Consider the following 20,470-nt stretch of genomic DNA (forward strand, 5'->3'; position numbering starts at 1 on the left):
TAGGAACCGCGGATACATGGGTTGTAATCCTTTCAAATCCATGGAGATGCGAAACCGCATGTATAGTATATCTGTGTATAATGAGGTTCTCCTGTATCTTCTTTACTGATTTTATGAGCTGCCCTGAGCAGTAGTGTACGGGAGCGGTAGGGTATAAGTATGTTAAATGAAGTAGGGATGTTCACGGAACTGGCGGGGGTGGTGGTTTGGGGGGGGACACACACATACCCTTAAGGGCAGAGGAGGGTGCACCTACCCCACCCCTACCCCTCCCGCCACATTTCCCCCGTTGGCTAAGAAGTCCCAATTTTAAAAGTCCCTGTTGGGGCGGCAGCGTACCTCCCTGGTGTCCTCCTTGGCTAGAAGTTAATGGAAGTACCTGGCACATATGCACGCGCCAGGCCTGTGCACGCACACGTCATGCTCACTCACACTCATGCCCCACATGCGCACGAGCGAGAGCAAGCGCCCAGTGTGCGTATGCTCCGTGTACTTCAGTTAACTTCCAGCCAAGGAGGACACTGGGGGACATATGCTGCTGCCCCAACGGGGACTTTTAAAATTGAGTGCCAGCTGGGGAAATGTGGCAGGAGGGGTAAGGGCACCCTCCCCTGACCTTAAAAGTATGCCCTCCCCTTCAAACTGTTGGAACCGTCAGCTGATCAAATGAGTTCAGAGGCCCATAAGGGGTCTCCAAACCAGTTCCGTGCACATCCCTAAAATGAAGGTCTATGTGGGTAGAGGGAGTTTCATACTTGCAGTGGAGGTGGTGGTGTAAACTTTAATCAAAGCCATGTGGTTGCTGCAGAAACAAGATCCTTCCCAGTGCAGGTGATCCATTAGGTGAGGACTAAGATTTACATGACTCTTTTACATACATGCAGGTAAGCCCTGCTTTCTCTGATTTGTGCACTGTGTTCTCATTCTGAACAGATTGTACTAGGGGAGCCTGTTCATTTAGATACTTCCATGTGCATAAGCCCAGGTTCTTATTATAATGTATAACGTTATTTGTGTGGTACAGAAAGTTGCATGAGTTCATGGCTTGCTTCCATCCCAACAGCAAAATAACTTACATACTCGGGCTGTCTACAAATCACTCCTTTCTTTAGTGCTCACTCTTGCTGTCTCTGGAAGCTGAACATTTTTTGGGGGGGAGGGGGGGTACTTGTTTAGCTTTGGCAACAATGCCCAACATCCTGACCAATGCTGCACTTGTTCAAGGACGTTGCGCTAGTGCAAGGCAGATGTACTAGCTAGTTGCACTAAGTCTGGACCTTGAGTTCTAGACTCAAGGTCTGGAACAACAAATCTTTTCACACAATGCATAATTAATCTATGGAATTCTCTGCCACAAGATGTGGTGGCAGCCACCAGCCGGGATGGCTGTAAGAAGGGCTTAGATATAGTAATGGAGTACAAGTCTATCAATGGCTACTAGTCTGAGGGCTATAGGCCACCCCCAGTCTCAGAGCCAATATACCTCTAAATACCAGTTACAGGGGAGAAACAGCAAGAGAGAGGGCATGCCCTCATGCCTTGCCTGTGGGCTTCCCAGAAGCATCTGGTGGGCCACTGTGTGAAACAGGATGCTGGTCTAGATGGGCCTTGGGCTTGGTCCAGCAGGGCTGTCCTCATGTTCTTATGATTAGTGTTATGCTAGTGCAAAATCTTTGCACTTGCTTAACAATATATGCAAGCTGTGTCGCATCTCCTGTGTTTTTCAGCAAACATTTGCACAAAAGTGAAATTTTGAGCATCATGATTTCACACACCTCCGTGATCTTGCACTTGTGCGACTTGGTTCATTGCACAAGCACAGTGTTAGTTGGAATGTCGACCACTGGTAATTACCTTTTCTGGTTGGCCAGATGAAATAAGAGTAGGGTTGAGGGGAGCCAAGCAACAAATCTGTTAAGATACACCCACCAAAGACCCTACCATCCTGATTTTCTTGTGTTTGGTATAGCTGCTCTTAGCATCTCTTCTTGTTCCCAATAAATACTTCCCCCTGTGTGTGACAGATTGATTCTTCTTCAGGAGACCTATGGAGCAATTAAAAAACCTGCGTATAAATGCTAGTTTGGGGCAGTTCTAGCTTTTGGACTAGCTATTGCACATTGAGGCTACCCTGAGCTTTTTGGTGCTTGGGATGCAGGGAGTGACATGAGGAAAGCTGGCCCTGAACATTCTCTGGCAAGCGGGTGAGCCCTCCAGCTCCGTCAAGTAACTTCAGGAAGGAAGGAAGGAAGGAAATGGTGTTTTCATGCTGTGAGTTAGAAGAACTACAGAGGGCATTTAACGAGCATAACTTCAACAAAATGCAGCTACCCCTTCTTCCCCGCACAGCCCCGGCAAGGCCTCTGAGCTGGTGTCAGCTGGAGTGGGCTGGGTCACAGAGGGGTGGGGTGGGGCAGAGATGGGCTGATAGCTCAGAGCAGCTGCAGGGCTGTCTGTACCGAGTGAGCGAGTGAAGTTCCATTCTCTTTCTGTCTGCCTGGCTGTCAAGTCACAACCCAGTCTCTCTGATTTGCATCCATCTCATTCCCATCGGGCAGAATTTGCTGCCTCCTCCTCCGCTATTTGTTCCTGTGTAATTGGTTTTCTGGGTGCAGTCTCGGGGCTTTTCCCTTTCTGTTTCCGCCTGCCAGAGGAAGAGGAACGTGATATCCCAAGGCCGGCTGCCGTGCTCTCTGAGTGTACGTGCATACAGATATCTGGCGTGCCTGGACTTGGAAACCGTCAACATTTGCCCACGATACATGAGACGAAAGACTTGGGAGAGAGCGAGCAACTTTTGAATAGGGGGGGAAGGACAAAATTCCAGCAAGCAGCCTTTCTGCTGAAGTTTAGAGAATAGTCCAGGAGGAAGCTGTGTGTGACTGTCCCAACACGTCTGGATGGAACTGAAGCGTCCTGGCACCAGGAGTTGAGATTGGACTCAAAAGCCTTCTCGTTGACGTGTCCAAGTTTGTTCTGACCTGCTGGCTCTGTGGCTTTCAGCCTTGCCGTCTCTGCGCCAGGGATCTTCTCGTTGGGGAGTGGAATGGTCGAAGAGGGTACAAGTCGGGGGGATCGGGCTCCCCGTGGTGGCGGGCCACGGGGATCCCCACGCCCTCCAGCCCCGCCGCGTCATGGCATCTCAGTGGTGGGGAAAGCGGTGTGGAGTGTGGCACGAGCCGGCAAAGGATGGCGCTTTGAACGAGCCGTCGGGGTTGACTGCAGCTTGCCCGAACCCCGTTGCATCTGGTTGACGAGTTTGCGGAACGACAACGCTGAGTGGTGGGAGAAGCGGTGGCGCCGTGCCGGGGCAGTTATGGCTCGGCAGAAGTGCCGTGCGCGGCCCAGAATGGACAGGAATCTTACGGTGAGAGGGGCTCTGTGTGTGTCTCTGTGTGTCTCTCTGTGTGTACACCCTTTGTCAAGACCCTCTTCAGAAAGACTTAGGGCAGCTTGCTCTTTTTCAGCTTCAGTTCCCCATCCTGCAAAATAGGAATAATGAAGACTTGTGATGGCTGGGGAATGACAGAAAGGAGCTTTTCTTGAGTGCTCTCTCCAGTGTTGTGGAAACTGCTTGGGAAGGGACCGATAGAATCTGGGCTTTGCACACAGAAGGTCCCAGGTTCAATCCCTGGAGGAATCTCCAAGTAGGGCATGGGAAAACCCCTGCCTGAAACTCTGGAGAGCCGCTGCCAGTCAGTGGAGACAATACTGAGCTAGGTCTGACTCTCTAGAAAGCAGTTTCATCTGAATAGTGATACTCCATATGGAGTAATAGTAATGATTGTGGTCCATATAATCCGGAGTGCAAATGGTTGTACTTTTGGTTTATGAGCCCTTGGCTAATGTGAAGTCCCCGGGGGAAACAGCCTCTGTCCAAGCAGCCCTCAACAAGCGAACTGATCCAGAACAGTGGCAGGTTCAGGACACCATTGTGCACAGTGAATGAGCAAGCTGCTGGGCTGGCATGGGTTTCGGAGGCAGATACCATGCAAAGAATTAATCATAGGCTTGCCCTTGGGGCAACTTGCTCACAGCCTCAGTTTCTGTGATGTGTGTAACATGGGACTACATAACGTAGCAACCCGCTAATGACAGCCTTTCCTCCTGTGTTGCTCCTGGGTTAGAAAAGGATTGCCTGGAATGTTGGGCTCTCTGGCTTAAAATCCTTGACCATCGAGTTGTAACCTGCTTTGAATCGCGTTTTTATTATATATGTGTGATTGAGTGTGTGTGAGTGTGTGTGTGTTATCCTTGCTCCAAGGAGATGGGAGGGCAGCGTCCATGGCGCTTACTCCCATTTTATCCTTTTGCGGTTGGCTTGGCTAAAAGTGAGCAATTAGCTTAAGATCACTCCGTAAGCTTCACAGCTGAGCAGGGATCTGAACCCATTTCACGGTTGAGTATAAACGTTGGTGGCGGCAGCAGTGGGGAAAGAGTTCTGTGTGGAAGCAATCCAAATTCTGATGGGGGGGGGAACCTGGATTCTACGACTTGTATAACATCTACACAACTGCTATTTTGCATAATTTATTCATTTAAAAATCATTTACATAATTTATTCCAGTTTTCCTCATAACGGTGGGGGCTAGGAAGCCATGCAGAGCACTGAAGCCCAAGCCCCAACCCTTAGAAGTCCTATTCAGCCACTTCTCTACTTTGTAAGCAGGCATTATCCAGCATAAGTTCATGACCACAAGGGCTAGAAACCTGCTCTGTTTTATTTTTTTTAATGAAAGCTGAGGTTATAAGAAGCAGAGTTCTTAATCCAGTGTCTCATTCTACATTTTTCTCTATGGAATTGCAGCATGCACAGAGTGCTGCTTGTGTCTTCCTGCTCTTAGTCCAGTGCCTGTTCTGGCAGGGCATTTCTGTAGATATATTATTTTCTCCCTTACAGTCAAGGACTGACAGTGTGTCATTAAGCGGAATCTTTGTAGCTTAAAAAAATGCAGCCATTGGAGACACATATCCCAGGTGTTTATGTCTCTCTCATATGCCCTAAGAAACTATTAAGAAACTAAAATTGCATTTTTTTAATCTATCTGTGAGATGGGCTTTAAATAACCTAATAAAAATCAGATAAAATAAACCTTATTTCCCAATTTAGAGTTTTTATCTTGGCCATTAAATGACAGTCTAGAGAAAAGGCTTCTAAAAAGGCAAACTACATATGTCATTAAATGTGTCACTGGCCTGATATGCTTTAATTTCATTGGTAAACGTTGCCCCTGTGGATTGGGGCCACAGTAGAGGGAGAAACTACCCCCACTGTGGTCACAATCCTGATAGCGTCTGTGCATGCTAAAAAAAATATGTTTCCACTGGTGCCAGTGTGTCAATCAGTTTTTCATTTTTGTAGGTTACTGGGGAAGGGAGTTCTATATTGATAGAGCAGTTTTCAAGACCTCCTTTCCTGTGCCCCTTGCTGTCAAAACATGGCAATCCAAAAGGAACTCTTAGATTTAACAATCTTACAGGATGAAGAGGAAGTCTGTCTATATAGTTTGAAAACGTGATTCAGTGGGAGAAGCAGTTACACAGAGGCTGAGCATAGAGTCCATGGCATGCCCCCAAAACCATGAGGTCTGAACACTTGTGTTGTTTAAAAAAAAATAAAATTAATAAAAGCTTCCATTCAAGATAGCAGAACCTATTTAAAGCAAAATTACATTGTGGGATTGTAAGTAGTCATTCAGCTAGTTAGGAACATAGGAAGCTGCCTTCGACTATCGGTCCATTTAGCTCAGTACAGTATTGTCAGCAGCTTCTCCAAAGTTTCAGGAGGAGTCTTTCCCAGCCTTCTCTGGGCTTTTACACAAAACAGGCTTTACTGCAAACTTACTGGGGAGGCTTTACTGCGAACTTGAAGTTGTCCCCAAACACCGACAGAAATAGTGGATTTTTTTCTTTTCCCCCCTGGATATAAATCGGGCTACACTTTAACGTGCTGTGAAAAACCCAAATTGTATGTGAACTGCTCCCTGAAAACTTGCAGGAACGTCAGAGTAAATCTGGCCAATATGTGAACCCCCTCCATTCCGGAGGAGATGCGAGTTAAAGGGCTTTAAAAGCCCCGTGTGAAAAACTTCCTGGAGATGCCTGGGATTGAAACTGGGACCTTCTGCATGCAAAGCAGAAGTATTCTTCCAGGAAAGTTTTATTATGGTTGGTTGGTTCCTTTTTCTCGTTCTCTTGTACGTCGCAAATGTTTATCTTAAGTATGTTTAGACATACAGTTTTACTTGCAAATCTTATATCATTATTTCCCCCACATTTGAAATCACTTTGCTGTGGATGCCAGATGCTATTGTGAGAAGCGGTTTAGAAACGCATATAGTAAGGGAGAATCAGTCCAGTTTTCAGATGTTGGGAGGAAAGCCGAGTGCCTGAGGGACATATTGGAGAAGGCTAGGCTCTAGAATAATGGATTTTTAAAGAACTCTGCTTCTGAAGCATGTGTGTGTGCTGGCTACTACAGATGCGTGAGCTCTGTGTATTAAGGGCACTACACATTGATTATTTGTTTAGCACCGCTAATGAAGTGCTAAGTGTTTCACAAACTCTCTTGCTCAGGTGTTCTTCACAAGAGCCCTGTTTGGTGCTTGGTATGTGGCATTTTTAGTGTGCATTTGTCTCCTGCATGTGCAGATGTAATGTCTGGTGTGTTAGAATATATGTTTGTTGTGGGCTTTATGCCTTGGGGAACGTCTGATTGGCTGAGAGGCTCCCGAGAGCATATTGGAAAATGGGTGGGGTTGCTGAGAGTTGAAGCTGAGCAACAGCTGGAGTGCCAAGGTTGCCTCCCCCTGGTCAAGGGCATGGTCTGAGGACACATGAGACTGCCACCTTGCTGAAGCTAAGCAGGTCTAGGTATGGTCTGTGTCCAGATGGGTGACTGCTTGAGAAGCCCATGTATGCTGCTTTAAGTGCCATGGTGGAAGAAAGGTGGGACATATAAATGTATTAAGTAAATGTGCAGGGCAAGCACCAGGGGCAAGCCAAGTCAGGCCTTGGCTGAAGGGCCAAGGGCCCTCCTGGTAACCCCCAGGGCCATTCCCCTGGTGGGTACCAGGAGGAGGGAGCAGTGTCATGGGTCTCTAGTAGTGCCACTACATTCGTCCATTTACCTCCTCATTGGCAAGTGGGACCACCCGCATTTGCAGATTTGGGGGTCAGGTGGGAGAAGGTAGTGACTCTGAGACTTGGGTCACTGCTGTCGTCTTCTGCCCTCTGCTCCACAATGGCATTGACTCCCGGAGTGGAGTCCCCTGCGATAGCACAGAACTCTCTGGGAGGACAAGGAGAGAAGAGCTGGTCTTGTGGTAGCAAGCATGACTTGTCTCCTTAGCTAAGCAGGGTCTGCCCTGGTTGCATATGAATGGGAGACTAGAAGTGTGAGCACTGTAAGATATTCCCCTCGGGATGGAGCCACTCTGAGAAGAGCATCTAGGCTCCAAGTTCCTTCCCTGGCATCTCCAAGACAGGGCTGAGAGAGATTCCTGCCTGCAACCCTGGAGAAGCCCTTACCAGTCTGTGTAGACAATACTGAGCTAGATAGACCAATGGTCTGATTCAGTATATGGCAGCTTCGTATGTTCCTAAATGTAAGGAGCTACCACCATGGTAGAGAGATTCAATAGCAGCTTCTCCCCCCCCCCCGGGTGAACGGGGAGGGTGGAGGGGAGGACACAGCAGCTCCTCCAGTGGCAGCACCAGGAGGAGAAAAAAACAACCCATTTATGTGCATAAGTGCACATAAAGTGTATTTATGGGCAGGTAAGCTGTGTCCCACATGTTAAATCCCGGAAGTAGAAATGGTCAGGGCAGGTGAACCCCCCCACTTTGGAGCTGCCCTTGAGCTTCCATCCTCCGAGGGTGAAGAAGAGCTGCTGCCACCCTCACTCCCTGTCCCCTGAATGCCAAGAGGGAGGCTGGGACCGTGACGGAGCAGCCATCTTTCACCCAGCCCTCCCATTGCTGTGTCCACTAGGGATGTGCATGGAACCGGTTCGGAGGCCCTTTATGGGCTTCCGAACCGGTTTGAAGAACCGGCGGCTCCACCTATTCAGAAGTGGCAGGGGTCTCTCTTTAAGAGCTGAGGGAGGGTGCACTTCCCCCTCCCGCCGCTTCCTCCCCGCTGGCGTCAGTTTTTTTAAAAGCCCTTCGGGGCAGCAGAATACCTCCCTGCTGCCCCATATGCGGAAGACGAGGGCAACAGGGAGGTTCTCTGCCGCCCCGATGGGCTTTTAAAAAAACCGATGCCTGCGGGGAGGAAGCGATGGGAGGGGTAAGTGCACCCTCCCTCCCCTCTTACAATGAGACCCCCGCCGCCTTCAAACCGCCCCGCCACGGTTCCGTGCACATCCGTAGTGTCCACCAGCCGGCTCATCACTGCCACGGCATGCCCTTTCCCTCCTCCCCATTCAGGCAAATTGGAGTTGGGGGAGCATGCAGGAGTACAATGGGGTGGAAGGGCAGAGTGCCATGATGGGCCCACTGCAGGGGCTTTACCCTAGGGATCTTAGCAGCTTGCTGTCACCCCTGACCCTTTGGGAACTAACTCACTGCAACATGTGCCTGCAGGAAACATGCCTCTTGAAAATCATCCCCAGTAACCATTACCTCTCTCTCGCCTCTCTTGTCAAGGTTTAGAGTGTAAGCTCCTCAGGACAGGGACCTATCTTTGTTGTTGTGATGCTTATTATACTCTGAAAAGTGCCATATGCACTGATTCTGCTATCTGAGTAGCAGCAGCAGTCGTCATCGTCATCATCATCATCATCATCATCTTTTAATGTGTATGATACGGTTGTGCAGTAAAAACGTAATTGTGAAGCATAGCTTAGTTTCTAGGTGTGACAAAGATGGAGGGCCCGATGTCGGCACTTAAGTCCTCGGTAGTTTACACTGCATCTGTACTTCCTCTGCAAATCTCTTGTTTCCTGTTGTCCGGAGTGTCTGCCATTCAGTGTGAATGAATGAACAAGAGGCTGCCCGTGCAAAAAAGTTTTTAATCTGCGTGCTTGGCTTGCAGCGCATCCGCCATCCCTTTCCGAGGGCCGCCGGGTCGGCTGACAATAGGAAGCAAACTGCAGAGCAGACAAAACGCTCATGGAGAATGACCTCGGGGCCAGGAACAGAAAGGAACATCGGGAGGCAGGCGGGGTTAGAAATTTGTTATCCTTCTCTGTGCCCGGAGATCTGCCAGCCCAGGAGCAAGAGGGTGAATCAGTGCAGGCTACACTCCCAAAAGTCAAGTCAGTGTGGTTCATTTGCAAACGGGGTGTGGTTTGAGGAAGGTGAGAGCATATTCGAGTGCACATGCAATTCAGGCTGCTTGGACTGGGGATCGGGCTTAGTGGAAGAGCACGTGCTTAGCGTACAGAGGGTTGCAGGTTCAGTCCCTGGCATAAATAGGGAGGGCTGAAAAAGACCCCTGCCTGAAGTTTTGGGCAGCTGCTGCCAAGCAGTGTAGACCGCACAGAGCTAGACGGGCCAATGGTCAGATTCAGTAGGAAGCAGCTTCCTACAACCTCTCTTGTTTGAACTGTTGAGCCAGGTGACCGAGTTCAGTGCCGTTCTTTGCTTTCGCAAGTGATGGCTTTTTGAACTAGCAACCTTAATTATTTGATGTTGTGCTTTCTAATGTGCAGAGACGTTTTAGAGTCTTCGTTTTGTTCAGCTTCCCAGCAACTCTGTGATATGCATCCCCGTCTTTGCCTCCTTTCCCACCTTGCTGCCACTGCTTCTTCTCTCTTCTTACTCTTCTCTTCATGTACATGGCACACATTTGGGGCTTCGAAAAGACATCACATTCTAGACTGCAACAAGCTTCTAGGATCGAGCATTCAGTGCTGAGACACCTACCCTGAATGGGAATGGTGAAGAAGCCTTAATTTCTAGGGGGCAGCCTCAAATGTTCAGTGGCCTAGGACCTTACATCTGTTCTTGTCCTGTCTGTCACCTTGTCACACTCCCTGTCGCTGGAGTAGCTTTGCTGTACCTCAATCCATTTCCCCCCAAATCCCTCTTCATCAGGAAAGCCTTCCTCGAAACCTCCTGAGACTCACCCTGCCTGAACCTTCACTGCTGGATGACTCTCCTCCAGTGTTTGCTCTCTTATTTTTTTCATCGGTGTGCAGAATGAGATGTGTTCTGGGCCGGGCGGCAGTATCAAGGCAGTGTGTGTGCGCACATGCATTCAGAGTGAGGCCTTGCTAGTTCAGCCTGAGTGGGATCTAGAATTAACTGATTGGACATTAAAAAATGTGCATGCATGCACACATGCACACACCTCAGAGGGAACACTGCCCTCTTCCATCCTGCAGGGCCACCTCTTGTTTTCAGTCCCTAGCCTCTCTTCTTCACTTCCTGCCTTCTGCATCTAAGCCCTTCTGGGGATAAATAGTGTCACTAATAAGCAGTGGTTGAGTCAGCAATGGGCTGCTGTCAGCTGGGCAGGCGGTTTGCTGAAATGTGAGTCCTGGCAGGATTTGAGTTGGAGTTGGATGATGCCCTACAGCAGATCTGCAGACGGGTCAGCCTGAGGGTAGGGGTCAGGTGCCAAGCCAGGATCTAAGCCAAGAAGTCCATCCAAAGGGCAGCTGGCACCAAGATGCAGGCAGGAAGCAGACAAGAGGGCAGGCAGGGAGACGGGGGCTTTGACCGATTGGGAGGAGAATAGGTAGGCAGTTAGGTGGAGGATGGACAGGCAGATGCATTTAGAACAGAACTGTAGAGCCATACAACAAAGGTCAGAATCTGGCCAATGCCCAGTTAAAGACCTACATAGGAACATAGGAAGCTGCCATATACTGAGTCAGACCATTGGTCTATCTAGCTCAGTATTGTCTTCACAGACTGGCAGCGGCTTCTCCAAGGTTGCAGGCAGGAATCTTTCTCAGCCCTATCTTGGAGAAGCCAGGGAGGGAACTTGGAACCTTCTGCTCTTCCCAGAGTGTCTCCATCCCCTAAGGGGAATATCTTACAGGGCTCACACTTCTAGTCTGCCATTCAAATGCAACCAGGGCAGACCCTGCTTAGCTAAGAGGACAAGTCATGCTTGCTACCACAAGACCTAGCCAGACCAAAAGGCTATACATACTTATATAGCCAAGCTAGGTTAAAATAAGTCAGTGAGGCACGTGTGCATGTGTGTGCCATAACAGGACCCAGGAGAACACTGCCGCCCCTTCTTCCTCTGCTTTGAGAACATAAGAAGCTGCCTTTATATTAAGTTAGACCATCGGTCCATCTTTCTTCTTTGAAGTAGGAGGTCACGGCTCACAAAGTATATTAAGTTATAGGACTCGGGAGAACAGTGCTGCCCCTTCTTCCTCTGCTTTGAGAACATAAGGAACTAACTTAAACATAATTAAGTTAGACCATTGGTCCATCTTGCTCAGTCCTGTCTTCGCTGACTGGGAGCAGCTCTTCATGGTTTTCCGGCAAGAGTATTTCCCAGGTTCAGTCCTGGCACTTGGGGATTCCAGGGATACCACCTGGGGCCTTCTGCATACAAAACAGATGCTCCACCACTGAGCTGTGGCCCCACCCCAAAAGGTGGCATCCGTGGGTCTCCTATGCAGGCACTGACCACACTGACGCCTGCTTAGCTTCAACAAGGTGGCTGCATCATCACGTGCTCTTAGACCAGGCCTGCTCAACTTCGGCCCTCCTGCAGATGCTGGCCTACAGCTCCCATAATCCCTGGGTTTTGGCCACTGTATCTGGGGATTATGGGAGTTGTAGTCCAAAAACAGCTGGAGGGGCCAAAGTTGAGCAGGCCTGTCTTAGACCATGCTCTGGGTGCCTTGAGTGGTTCACTACGAGGAAGCTTCTTGTCTGAATGCCAGCTGATCCTGACAGGTAATAGTGGGCTTTTTTATTACTGCTATTTAAAATAGGAGCAGGGAGGAGGCTAATACCCTGATCCGAATTGAATCACCTTGGAAGTAAAGTCCCTTAAGCATAGTTGAACTTCCTCCGGAGTAAGGCCCCAGTGCCTTTTCCCCACAGCATCCTCCCTTTCATTCTCCACCCAAGGCTTTCCAGCCTATGCCTCTTGCAAATATGGATGCTCCTTTTTTATTTTTCTTCTCTTGTTTTGACCAGCTGTCATCCCTCTCCCTCCCCGCCCTGCATCTGAGCTGTAGCCATCAGGGAATTCCAGGAGTTGTTGTCAGAGTTGATTTTTTCCAATACAAAGATGCATCAGAAAAGCTATACAAAGCTTTTCTCTCACCCAGTTTGAAGGCTGGATAGAAGCCAATCAGGGCTGTGATTTTCTTGAAACCACCAAGAAAAGAGGGGCATTTCTGAGACTTTTTAGGTTCCCTGTGGTGACTCACTAGTTGAGACTATTATCTCTGGACTTCGAGGTCTCCAGATTTGTAAGGGTTGTCAGAAATCTGAGCCCAAGTTCTGCTGACCACTTCCTATTTCAGAAGACTTGTGTTTCAAAGTCTGTCCACTTCCCATTTCAAATATGCGCATGCGCACACAGGTGTGAAAATGTAGCCTATTAAGAGACACATTTCCCAAACAAAGTGCATAGGAACATAGGAAGGTGCCTTATACCATCTAGCTCAGTATTTTCTACACTTATTGGCAGCAGCTCTCCAAGGTTTCAGGCAGGAGTCTCTCCCAGCCCTACTGAAGATGCCAAGGGGTGAACCTGGGACCTTCTGCATGCAAGCAGATGCTTTACCACTGAGCTGCAGTCACAATCCCTAAAAAAGAGAACATCTTACAACAGACAACACTCACATGTAGTTACCCATCCAAATGCAAAGCAGGGTGGATCCTGCTTAGCAAAGGAGACAATTCATGCTCACTACCACAAGACCAGCTCACCTCCCCATTTTCTCCCCTGAGGTACCAACATCTTTACTGTGGAATACTTGTGTCTGTTACCCACTCTCACAGCACCTTTTCACGCATCTTTAAGAGTGGCACCCAAGGCCTAAGACGTTTTGCTGTCCTGAGCAGGTGCAGTGTACCATGTGTTCACGTGTGGCCAAGAGGTGTTGCAGTGCTACCGGTGCCATATTGAGGTGCAACCCTTGGTTTGTGTATGGCCGCCACCAATGAAACCACTCACAAGGCAAAAGTAGTGTGTCAGCACAGTTAGCACCATTGCGGGCTATCCTGGGGACACTTTGTGGACTGAACACATCTTCGTTGGTGGCTCCTGTGTGTGATCTGGAAATCAAACCTTCTTAGATGTCAGAAGGAGTCATCTACAAGTCCATGCAAGGGACAAATGCCCTTGGGATGCAGGGGACAAATGCCCCAGTGCTCTGTGGACAGGGCGCCATCTAGATCTCTTCCTTGGAAACCTGGTTTCCACTGGCACATGGTAGATTTCCCTTCCAAGTAGCAGCGGGGATTCTTGCTGTTTCTCACCTTCCTCCATACCAGAGCACATACAAGAAGAGGCACCTTTCTCTCAAGCCCTCTGCACATGTGATAGGGAGGAGGGGAAGGGCATTGGTGGCAATCACATATGATGGCTGGCTAGCAAGCCAAGACTTTTTTGGACTTCCAGTCACAGTGGATAACGTGGCTCTGAGGTTGCAGATGCCCTCTTTTCTTGGGTCTAGTTCTCACTAAGGTGGTAAACCAAGCTGTGTCTTGACTACTTAGACTGCAGGTGGAGGCCTCACGTGATTCAATGTCTCTCTGTGCACACATGCCTGCACAGAGTGCACCTTCCTGCACATAAGAGAAAAGGCTAGGCTAGAACATTTTTTCACAACCTATTAGTTTTCTGTGTGGAAGGAATATATTGTGTGGAGGAATGTTTGATCATGTGAGCCCCTTACCTGCAGCTTGAAACTGTAGAGCCCAGAATACCCTGGTTTATCATCTCACTGAGAACTAGGACTTGATCTTCTCATACTGGTGGACGTAGGAACATAGGAAGTTGCCTTATTCGAAGTCAGACCATAGGTCCATCTAACTCAGTATTGGCCACACTGATGGGCAGCGGCTTCTCCAAGGTTGCAGGCAGGAGGCTCTCTCAGCCCTATCTTGGAGATGCCAAGGAGGAAACTTTGAATCTTCTGCATGCAAGCATGCAGGAACTCTTCCCAGAGCGGCCCCATCCCCTAAGGGGAGTATCATACAGTGTTCATATGTAGTTGCTCATCCAAATATAAAACAAGGCAGACCCTGCTTAGCAAAGGGGACAATTCATGCTTGCTACCACAAAACCAACTTTTCTCCTATATCAGTGTTATCTTGCAGGACTCTTGTCAGTATTGCTGGAGGAATAATTTTTAAAGCACCTTGAATGATAATGATAAAGAAATTATAATGTGAAAGGATTCTTGGATTCTATTAAGTTATTGCTTCTGGGTGTAGTGAGGTGTGAGCCAAAGGCATACTGAGACTTTCAGCTTCTGTTTCTGGCTTTGTCTGTGACTCATTACGTGACACTGGGCAAGTCATACACACCTGCACACCCTGCTTCAGTTTTCTCATCAGGCTGTTCTATTTGGCAATAGTATCGGAGTACTGGGCAGTTTAATTAGTTGAGGTTAAATTCAAACTGGAGTTGAGTTGGGGCACTCTGGACAGAGGCCTGATGCCGTCGCTCTAAGTCCATTCTTTAGACTCACCATGTGGAAGTGATTGAAGAGACCATTTTCTTGTTGCTAGACAACCATCAAGTGTCCTGAAGACAAACAATGACCAATTTCCCATGTGGAAAGCACTTATGGAAAGAAGCATACACTTATTCAGATGTATTTAGTTGCGTGTGATCACATACAAAAGCTTGCACACTCTAACACCAACCTAAATTAATGCAACAGCAGATATTTTGCCTACTTTTTGTATTGTGGCATCTTTGGGACTTGTACAATCTAGTGTTGTATTATTGTACAAGCTAGTGATTTTGGGTCACAGCCCAAAATCAACAAAGAAGATTTATACACAGGACAAAAAACTAAAGTAGCTATTAACAGGTTTACAGTGTCGCTGAGCATGTCAGGCACCCAAAGGACACACAGACCCTAAACAGAGAGGATGGGCTTTAGAGTTGTGTGTCAGTTGCTTGAGCAGCAGCATGCCCTGAATGTACAAAAGAGTAGCATCTTGGGATATCCGATCAAGTTCCAGGCACTACAGTTTTAAAACGGATGGTAGTCACTCAGAGTAAAGCCCAGGGGAACACCATAAGGATAGTAAGGAGCTTAGAACACGAGATGGATGAAGAAAGAGTGGAAGAACAATTGTGTATCCGTTGAGTCGGGAGAAAAGGAAATTGAAGGTGGGACTTAAGAGCAGCTTCAATTATTTAAAAGCCATAAAGAAGACAATAGTGTTCTCTTACCCCAGAGGGTAAGAACAGAGATCTGTGGTACAGGATGCTATATCTAGATTGGACAGAATATAGCCTTTTTATACTAGATGCATGGGTGTGGATTTTGTTCATTGTCAGAAAGAGGCTGTAACTGCTTTGCTTCTTGTTATTGCCAAGTATTATATTTATATTATACTCAATACTTCTACTGCTGTTCCTCACAGGTCATTCTAGCTGTTGGTGGACATGCTGTGATGTCATGGAATACTACCAAACCTTTTAAGTATTGAGGGCAAGAATTAGTCATGGAGTCTTGATGGTCAGTGTAGCTACTGTAAGGTAAAGGAAGCCAGAAGCTTGACTGACAGGGAGAAAGCACCATTCTGGACAGGAAAAGCTTGTATTGCAGAGGGAAACTTACAGATGATAACATACAAAAGTGTTCAGATAATAAAGCTTCACTTTTGGGTCTGGAAATCCAGTGCAGATTTGGGGGAAAATGTCTAGGCCCAAATTGTTGGTTGTCTGAAATAAATGTGCATTTTACAAGTTTCCAAACATCACTGACAGGAATCACTGACAGGTTCTATTTCAAGTTAACCCCAAATTCTCTGTCAATGAAAGTTGAAATCTGTGACCTGAATAAAAGAAATTTCATCAGATTTGTACATATTTGCCTATTTTGCATAATACTCTTTTTGCTATTCACAGGGTTTGGTCTGAAACACATGATGCAACAACCTTGCTGAAGCGTAGCAGGTCTAATTTCTCCTTTGATGGGAGACTGCTTGAGCACTCTTTGTAATTACTTTGAATTACATCATGGAAGAAAGGTGGCGTGTAAATGTAATAAATAAATATTCATTGGAAGGGCAGCTATGCTGAGCACTGAAGTGGTCCATATTCTGACCACTGGAATCCCTGCATAGCTTTTCTCTGCTGATACGATAAAGAGAATCACCACGGTAAAAGGTGCCTCTTTGCCCAGTTAGCAGGGGCTGCCTATTATTCATTGAAGTCAAGGGGATTTAAAAGTGCTCAACTCTGCATGTATTATGCTCCGTGTATATGAAACTGATTAGGGCTATCAAACAATTTTAAAAACTAGCATATCAGAAGGCAAATGATTAAACTACTACTATTACCGTTACTTACAAATAATAGAGAGCCAGCATAGTGTAGTGGTTAGAGTGTTGGACTAGGACCGGGAAGACATGAATTCAAGTTCCCATTTAACCATGAAACTCACTGGGTGACTCTGGGCCAGTCATGTATCTCTCAGCCTAACCTACCTCACAGGGTTGTTGTGAGGATAAAAATAACCATGTACACCACTCTGAGCTCCTCGGAGGAAAAGTGGGGTATAAGTGTGTGTGTGTGTGTGTGTGTGTGTGTATACACACACACACACACACACACATACACGAGAACTGTCTGTAAGCTGTTCTCTCACAGCCATAAGGACTAGGAAATAAAAACAAACTAAAGACCTTGTTAGGTTCTCAGAATGCTAATTTCTGGTCCAACTAGCAAAACCCACACTTAGATGCCTAGCATAGCCAGTGTGGTGTAGTGGTTAGAGTGCTGGACTAGGACCGGGGAGACCCGAGCTCAAATCCCCATTCAGCCATAAAACTAGCTGGGTGACTCTGGGCCAGTCACTTCTCTCTCAGCCTAACCTACATCACAGGGTTGTTGTGAAAGAGAAACTCAAGTATGTAGTACATCTCTCTGGACTCCTTGGAGGAAGAGCAGGACTACAAATGTTGTAGTAGTAATAATAATAATAATAATATCTCAAGGAATAAGCCAGACTCCATAACACACAGGTGTTATGCTCTCGAATATGTCCGCAAAACATGCTAGTTTTTTTGCCAATCTGCCATTTTGGTTCAAGATGCTGGACATTTTAAAGTATAGGCAATGTCCTTTTGTAACCCATGTGCCGAAAATCCAGAATCACAGCACATGTAGTGGGAGGTCCTAGATAAGATTCACCATGTTTAAAAGTAATGGAAAGCAGTCTCCACTAGTTCTACTTAGAACTACCTGTTTGTTTAATGGATTGTGCTCCAGCCTTTTGACCTTCAAAAGAGCCCTCAAGGTGTCTTGCAAAGACATATAAAACACAAAGAGGCTGTTCTCACATGCAGCTTAACCCAGGCTAGGGACACCCAGCCTGGGTTAGGCTGTGCATGAGAACCGCCAGGATCGGGCCTGATCCCGGCAGAGCAGAACCACCTAGCCCTGCTTCTTAGCCTGACTGTTAGCCAGGCTTAAAGGAGCGAGCGCTCCCTTAACCCAGGCTACTGCTAGCCTGGCCGCATACAGAGACGGGTGCCTAGAGCTTCCGTGACTCTTAGGGGAATCTCCCAATGTATCGTGCCTGTTGTGCAGTGCATTGTGGTATTCACAGAGGCTGGGACAACAAGTCCTGGTCTCTGTTTACCAGAACTGCCGGGTGCAGCATGGAGATTTATCTGTGCAGCTCTTGGCAGCACTGGTCATGTGGCACGTGGCTTGCGCACCACCCAGGCTGTGAGCAGTCATCTGGGGGAAGGTAGGTTGAACCCTGCCTTCCCCACTGCCTGCCCCACCATGTGTGTGCATGATCGTATGAATAGCCCCAGCCATTCATTAAAAATCAGAAGACCACAAAACAGTGATGTACAGCGGTGGTGGTTGCAGGAAGAAACAGTCACCTAATTTCAACTGGTTGCTGAGAAAAATGTTTTTGCAAAGTGACAGAGCACCACTGATGAGGGGGCTAATTAGTCCTCATGGGGCAGGGAGTTCCGGGGTGGAGTGCCATGATAGAAAAGGCCATGCCACTGTCAGTTGGACCTCAGAAGGTAGAGAAATGTGCAAAAGCACCTTTATGGAGAGACAATTTTGAGTGGGGGGGGGGGGCGTGTAGTATGTCATGTGTAGTATGTCACTGAACATGCAGTTGGCCAGATGCTGTTACCAAATGCAGAAGGATGATGCTGGCCCTTTTATGGGGAATAGAGAGCCAGCTTCCTGTCCACCCCTTTCTCTGTATCCTCGGTGATTTAGAAGGAAGCAGAATATTTTGCAGTGATGGAACACCCCTCCCCATTGCTTCTTTTTTTGAACCCCTTCCCCACATGCTTTACAACTCTTCAAAGACATCCCATGATGTCCAACATGGATATGCCATTGGATGTGTAGTTTGTTTCTTAGAGGTATAGGCAAGGTGCCTCTTTTGAGGCTGTAAAATATTCTGCCTTTGGTATATCACTCAAGCATCTCTGAAGGCCAGACACTCTGACTGATCCTATGTCCTCTATCTCCTTGGTTTCCTTTAATTTACCTCCTCAACTTGTGATAGGATTTTCTTTCTCTCTCTGTATCTCTTTCCCCCCCCACCACTTCCTCTCCCAAGGCAACAACAGTACAACACCCAAATGTTGACACCCCATGGAGCTGGATGGCTTTGAACTTTCTCAAAGTTTTGAAACTTTGATTCTCATTTATTCTCTCTCTCTCTCTCTCTCTCTCTCTCTCTCTCTCTCTCTCTCTCTCTCTCTCTCTCAAATGCCAACTGCATTCGGCAGTCATAGGTCAGCATTGGTGAAGAAGCCAACAAAGTTGTCAGTGGGAAGTGGCATGTTCCATTCCCCTCTTATCCCCCACCCACCCCCCACAACAAGGAAATCACAGCCCAGTTTTACTGGCTCTGTTCTTGGCGTCCCTCAGGCTGAGGCAAACCAGCTGATGTGGCAAGACCAGCAACTGCCTTGGGGGCTGCTTGCTCGCAGACAAAGTTGTCTGTTGTGGTAAAATATAGCTTGTTGTAATTACCCAGGGTCTGCAAGCCTGCCATTTTCTCCTTTTTTAATTGGGCTCCTGGAATGATAAAGAGCAAGCCTTTCATGGTTTCCTCAGTTGCGAGGCAGCGACTGTCGCTGTTATTGTTAGTTACTGTTTCATCAAACCGGTGAAGTTCCATGTGGCTTGCAATTCCCAATCTAAAGCTGTGTTCACAAGTGATGCTTGCACTTCCGTGACTATAATTCAGTGGTAAAAGCTGCACTGGCTAGAATTCTATTTTATCTGAAAATGGCTTTCTGCTGCTTTCTGTCCCAAAGTAACAATGGCCTACATGAGGAGGTAAATTACTCAAAGTAGCCTCATTGAAACTAAAAGAACAAGTTAGGCAATGCCAAAATTAATAAGTGACACATCCTAAGCTAAGGGCAGACCCCACACTGTGCTTGATATGAGGCTATTGCATATTGCTCATGCTGCATCTCTTTCCTCCTCTATCCGTGTGTGTGTGTGTGTGTGTGTGTGTGTGTGTGTACATACACACCATTACTTACTTATTTAATGAATGATAATTTACCTTGTGTTTTGACATTATACAGTTGTTGGGCGTTTTCCAGAAAACCTCACAGCACAGTGGCTCCATGACATAGGGCAAGTGAGCCATGATATTTTGAGAGTGTGGGGAGAACTCAGCACAGGGTGACATGTTCATGTTGTTCTGCTAGAAAAGGTATCTTTGGAATGTGTGTGGTTTTCTCCATCTTCTGCTGACTCCCTTCCACTCATTCTTCAATTTGTGTTGGGTGCTGCTCTCACAGGGCTTAGAGACAAGAAGGGCTATGTTCTGTTGGAGGCCTGGAAGACTGGGTGGAAAGAGGGCCCAAGAAGTAGGGGAGCTTATGAGCAGAACCTTTGAAAAAGAATAGTTGAGGGAAGGTAGAACAGGGGAGGAAGTGGACTGAGGAAAGGGAGGATGGGGTGGAGGAAACTGAATTGTAGGGAAGGGCCTGAGGTGTTAGGAAGCTGAGGGAAAGCCTAGGTGCACGAGGAATTGCACTGGACCAGTAAAGGACTATGAGAGTTACTTGATGGTGGGCAGAAACATGGAAGGGAGGCAATGCCAAAGAGCTGGTGGTGGTGAAGTAGTTGAATCATTTTTACACAATGCTTTGAAAGCACTAGTCAGATCTTTTCATGTCCTTAGTATAATTATATAGATAAACAAGGCATGAAATATTGAACAGTGGATATGTGTTCCGATGGGGGAGTGGCAGTGTCCATGACTATGGGGGCATCATCTGTAGTGTATTGATGGAGCAGCTCACGTTTTCGCCCAGGTTATTACCGGCAGAGCAGCTGTTTGGC

General features: G+C 47.4%; 1 protein-coding gene across 5 annotated transcripts in view; it reads left to right on the forward strand.

The window, feature by feature from the left end:
* ARHGAP23 (Rho GTPase activating protein 23) overlaps positions 1–20,470 on the forward strand; it is a 234,496-nt gene that overhangs the window by 93,759 nt on the left and 120,267 nt on the right. For 3 of the 5 annotated variants that reach the window (XM_053259973.1, XM_053259974.1, XM_053259979.1), the window contains exon 1: positions 1,181–3,367. The exons of the other annotated variants lie outside the window; for them this stretch is intronic. In XM_053259973.1, the coding sequence (XP_053115948.1) occupies positions 3,047–3,367 (321 nt within the window). In that variant the 5' untranslated portion in view covers positions 1,181–3,046. Of the gene's footprint in view, positions 1–1,180; positions 3,368–20,470 lie in introns of those variants that run through there. 5 annotated transcript variants of the gene reach the window in all.

This window comes from Hemicordylus capensis, chromosome 6, assembly GCF_027244095.1.
Source record: "Hemicordylus capensis ecotype Gifberg chromosome 6, rHemCap1.1.pri, whole genome shotgun sequence".
Classification (NCBI taxonomy): Eukaryota; Metazoa; Chordata; class Lepidosauria; order Squamata; family Cordylidae; genus Hemicordylus; species Hemicordylus capensis.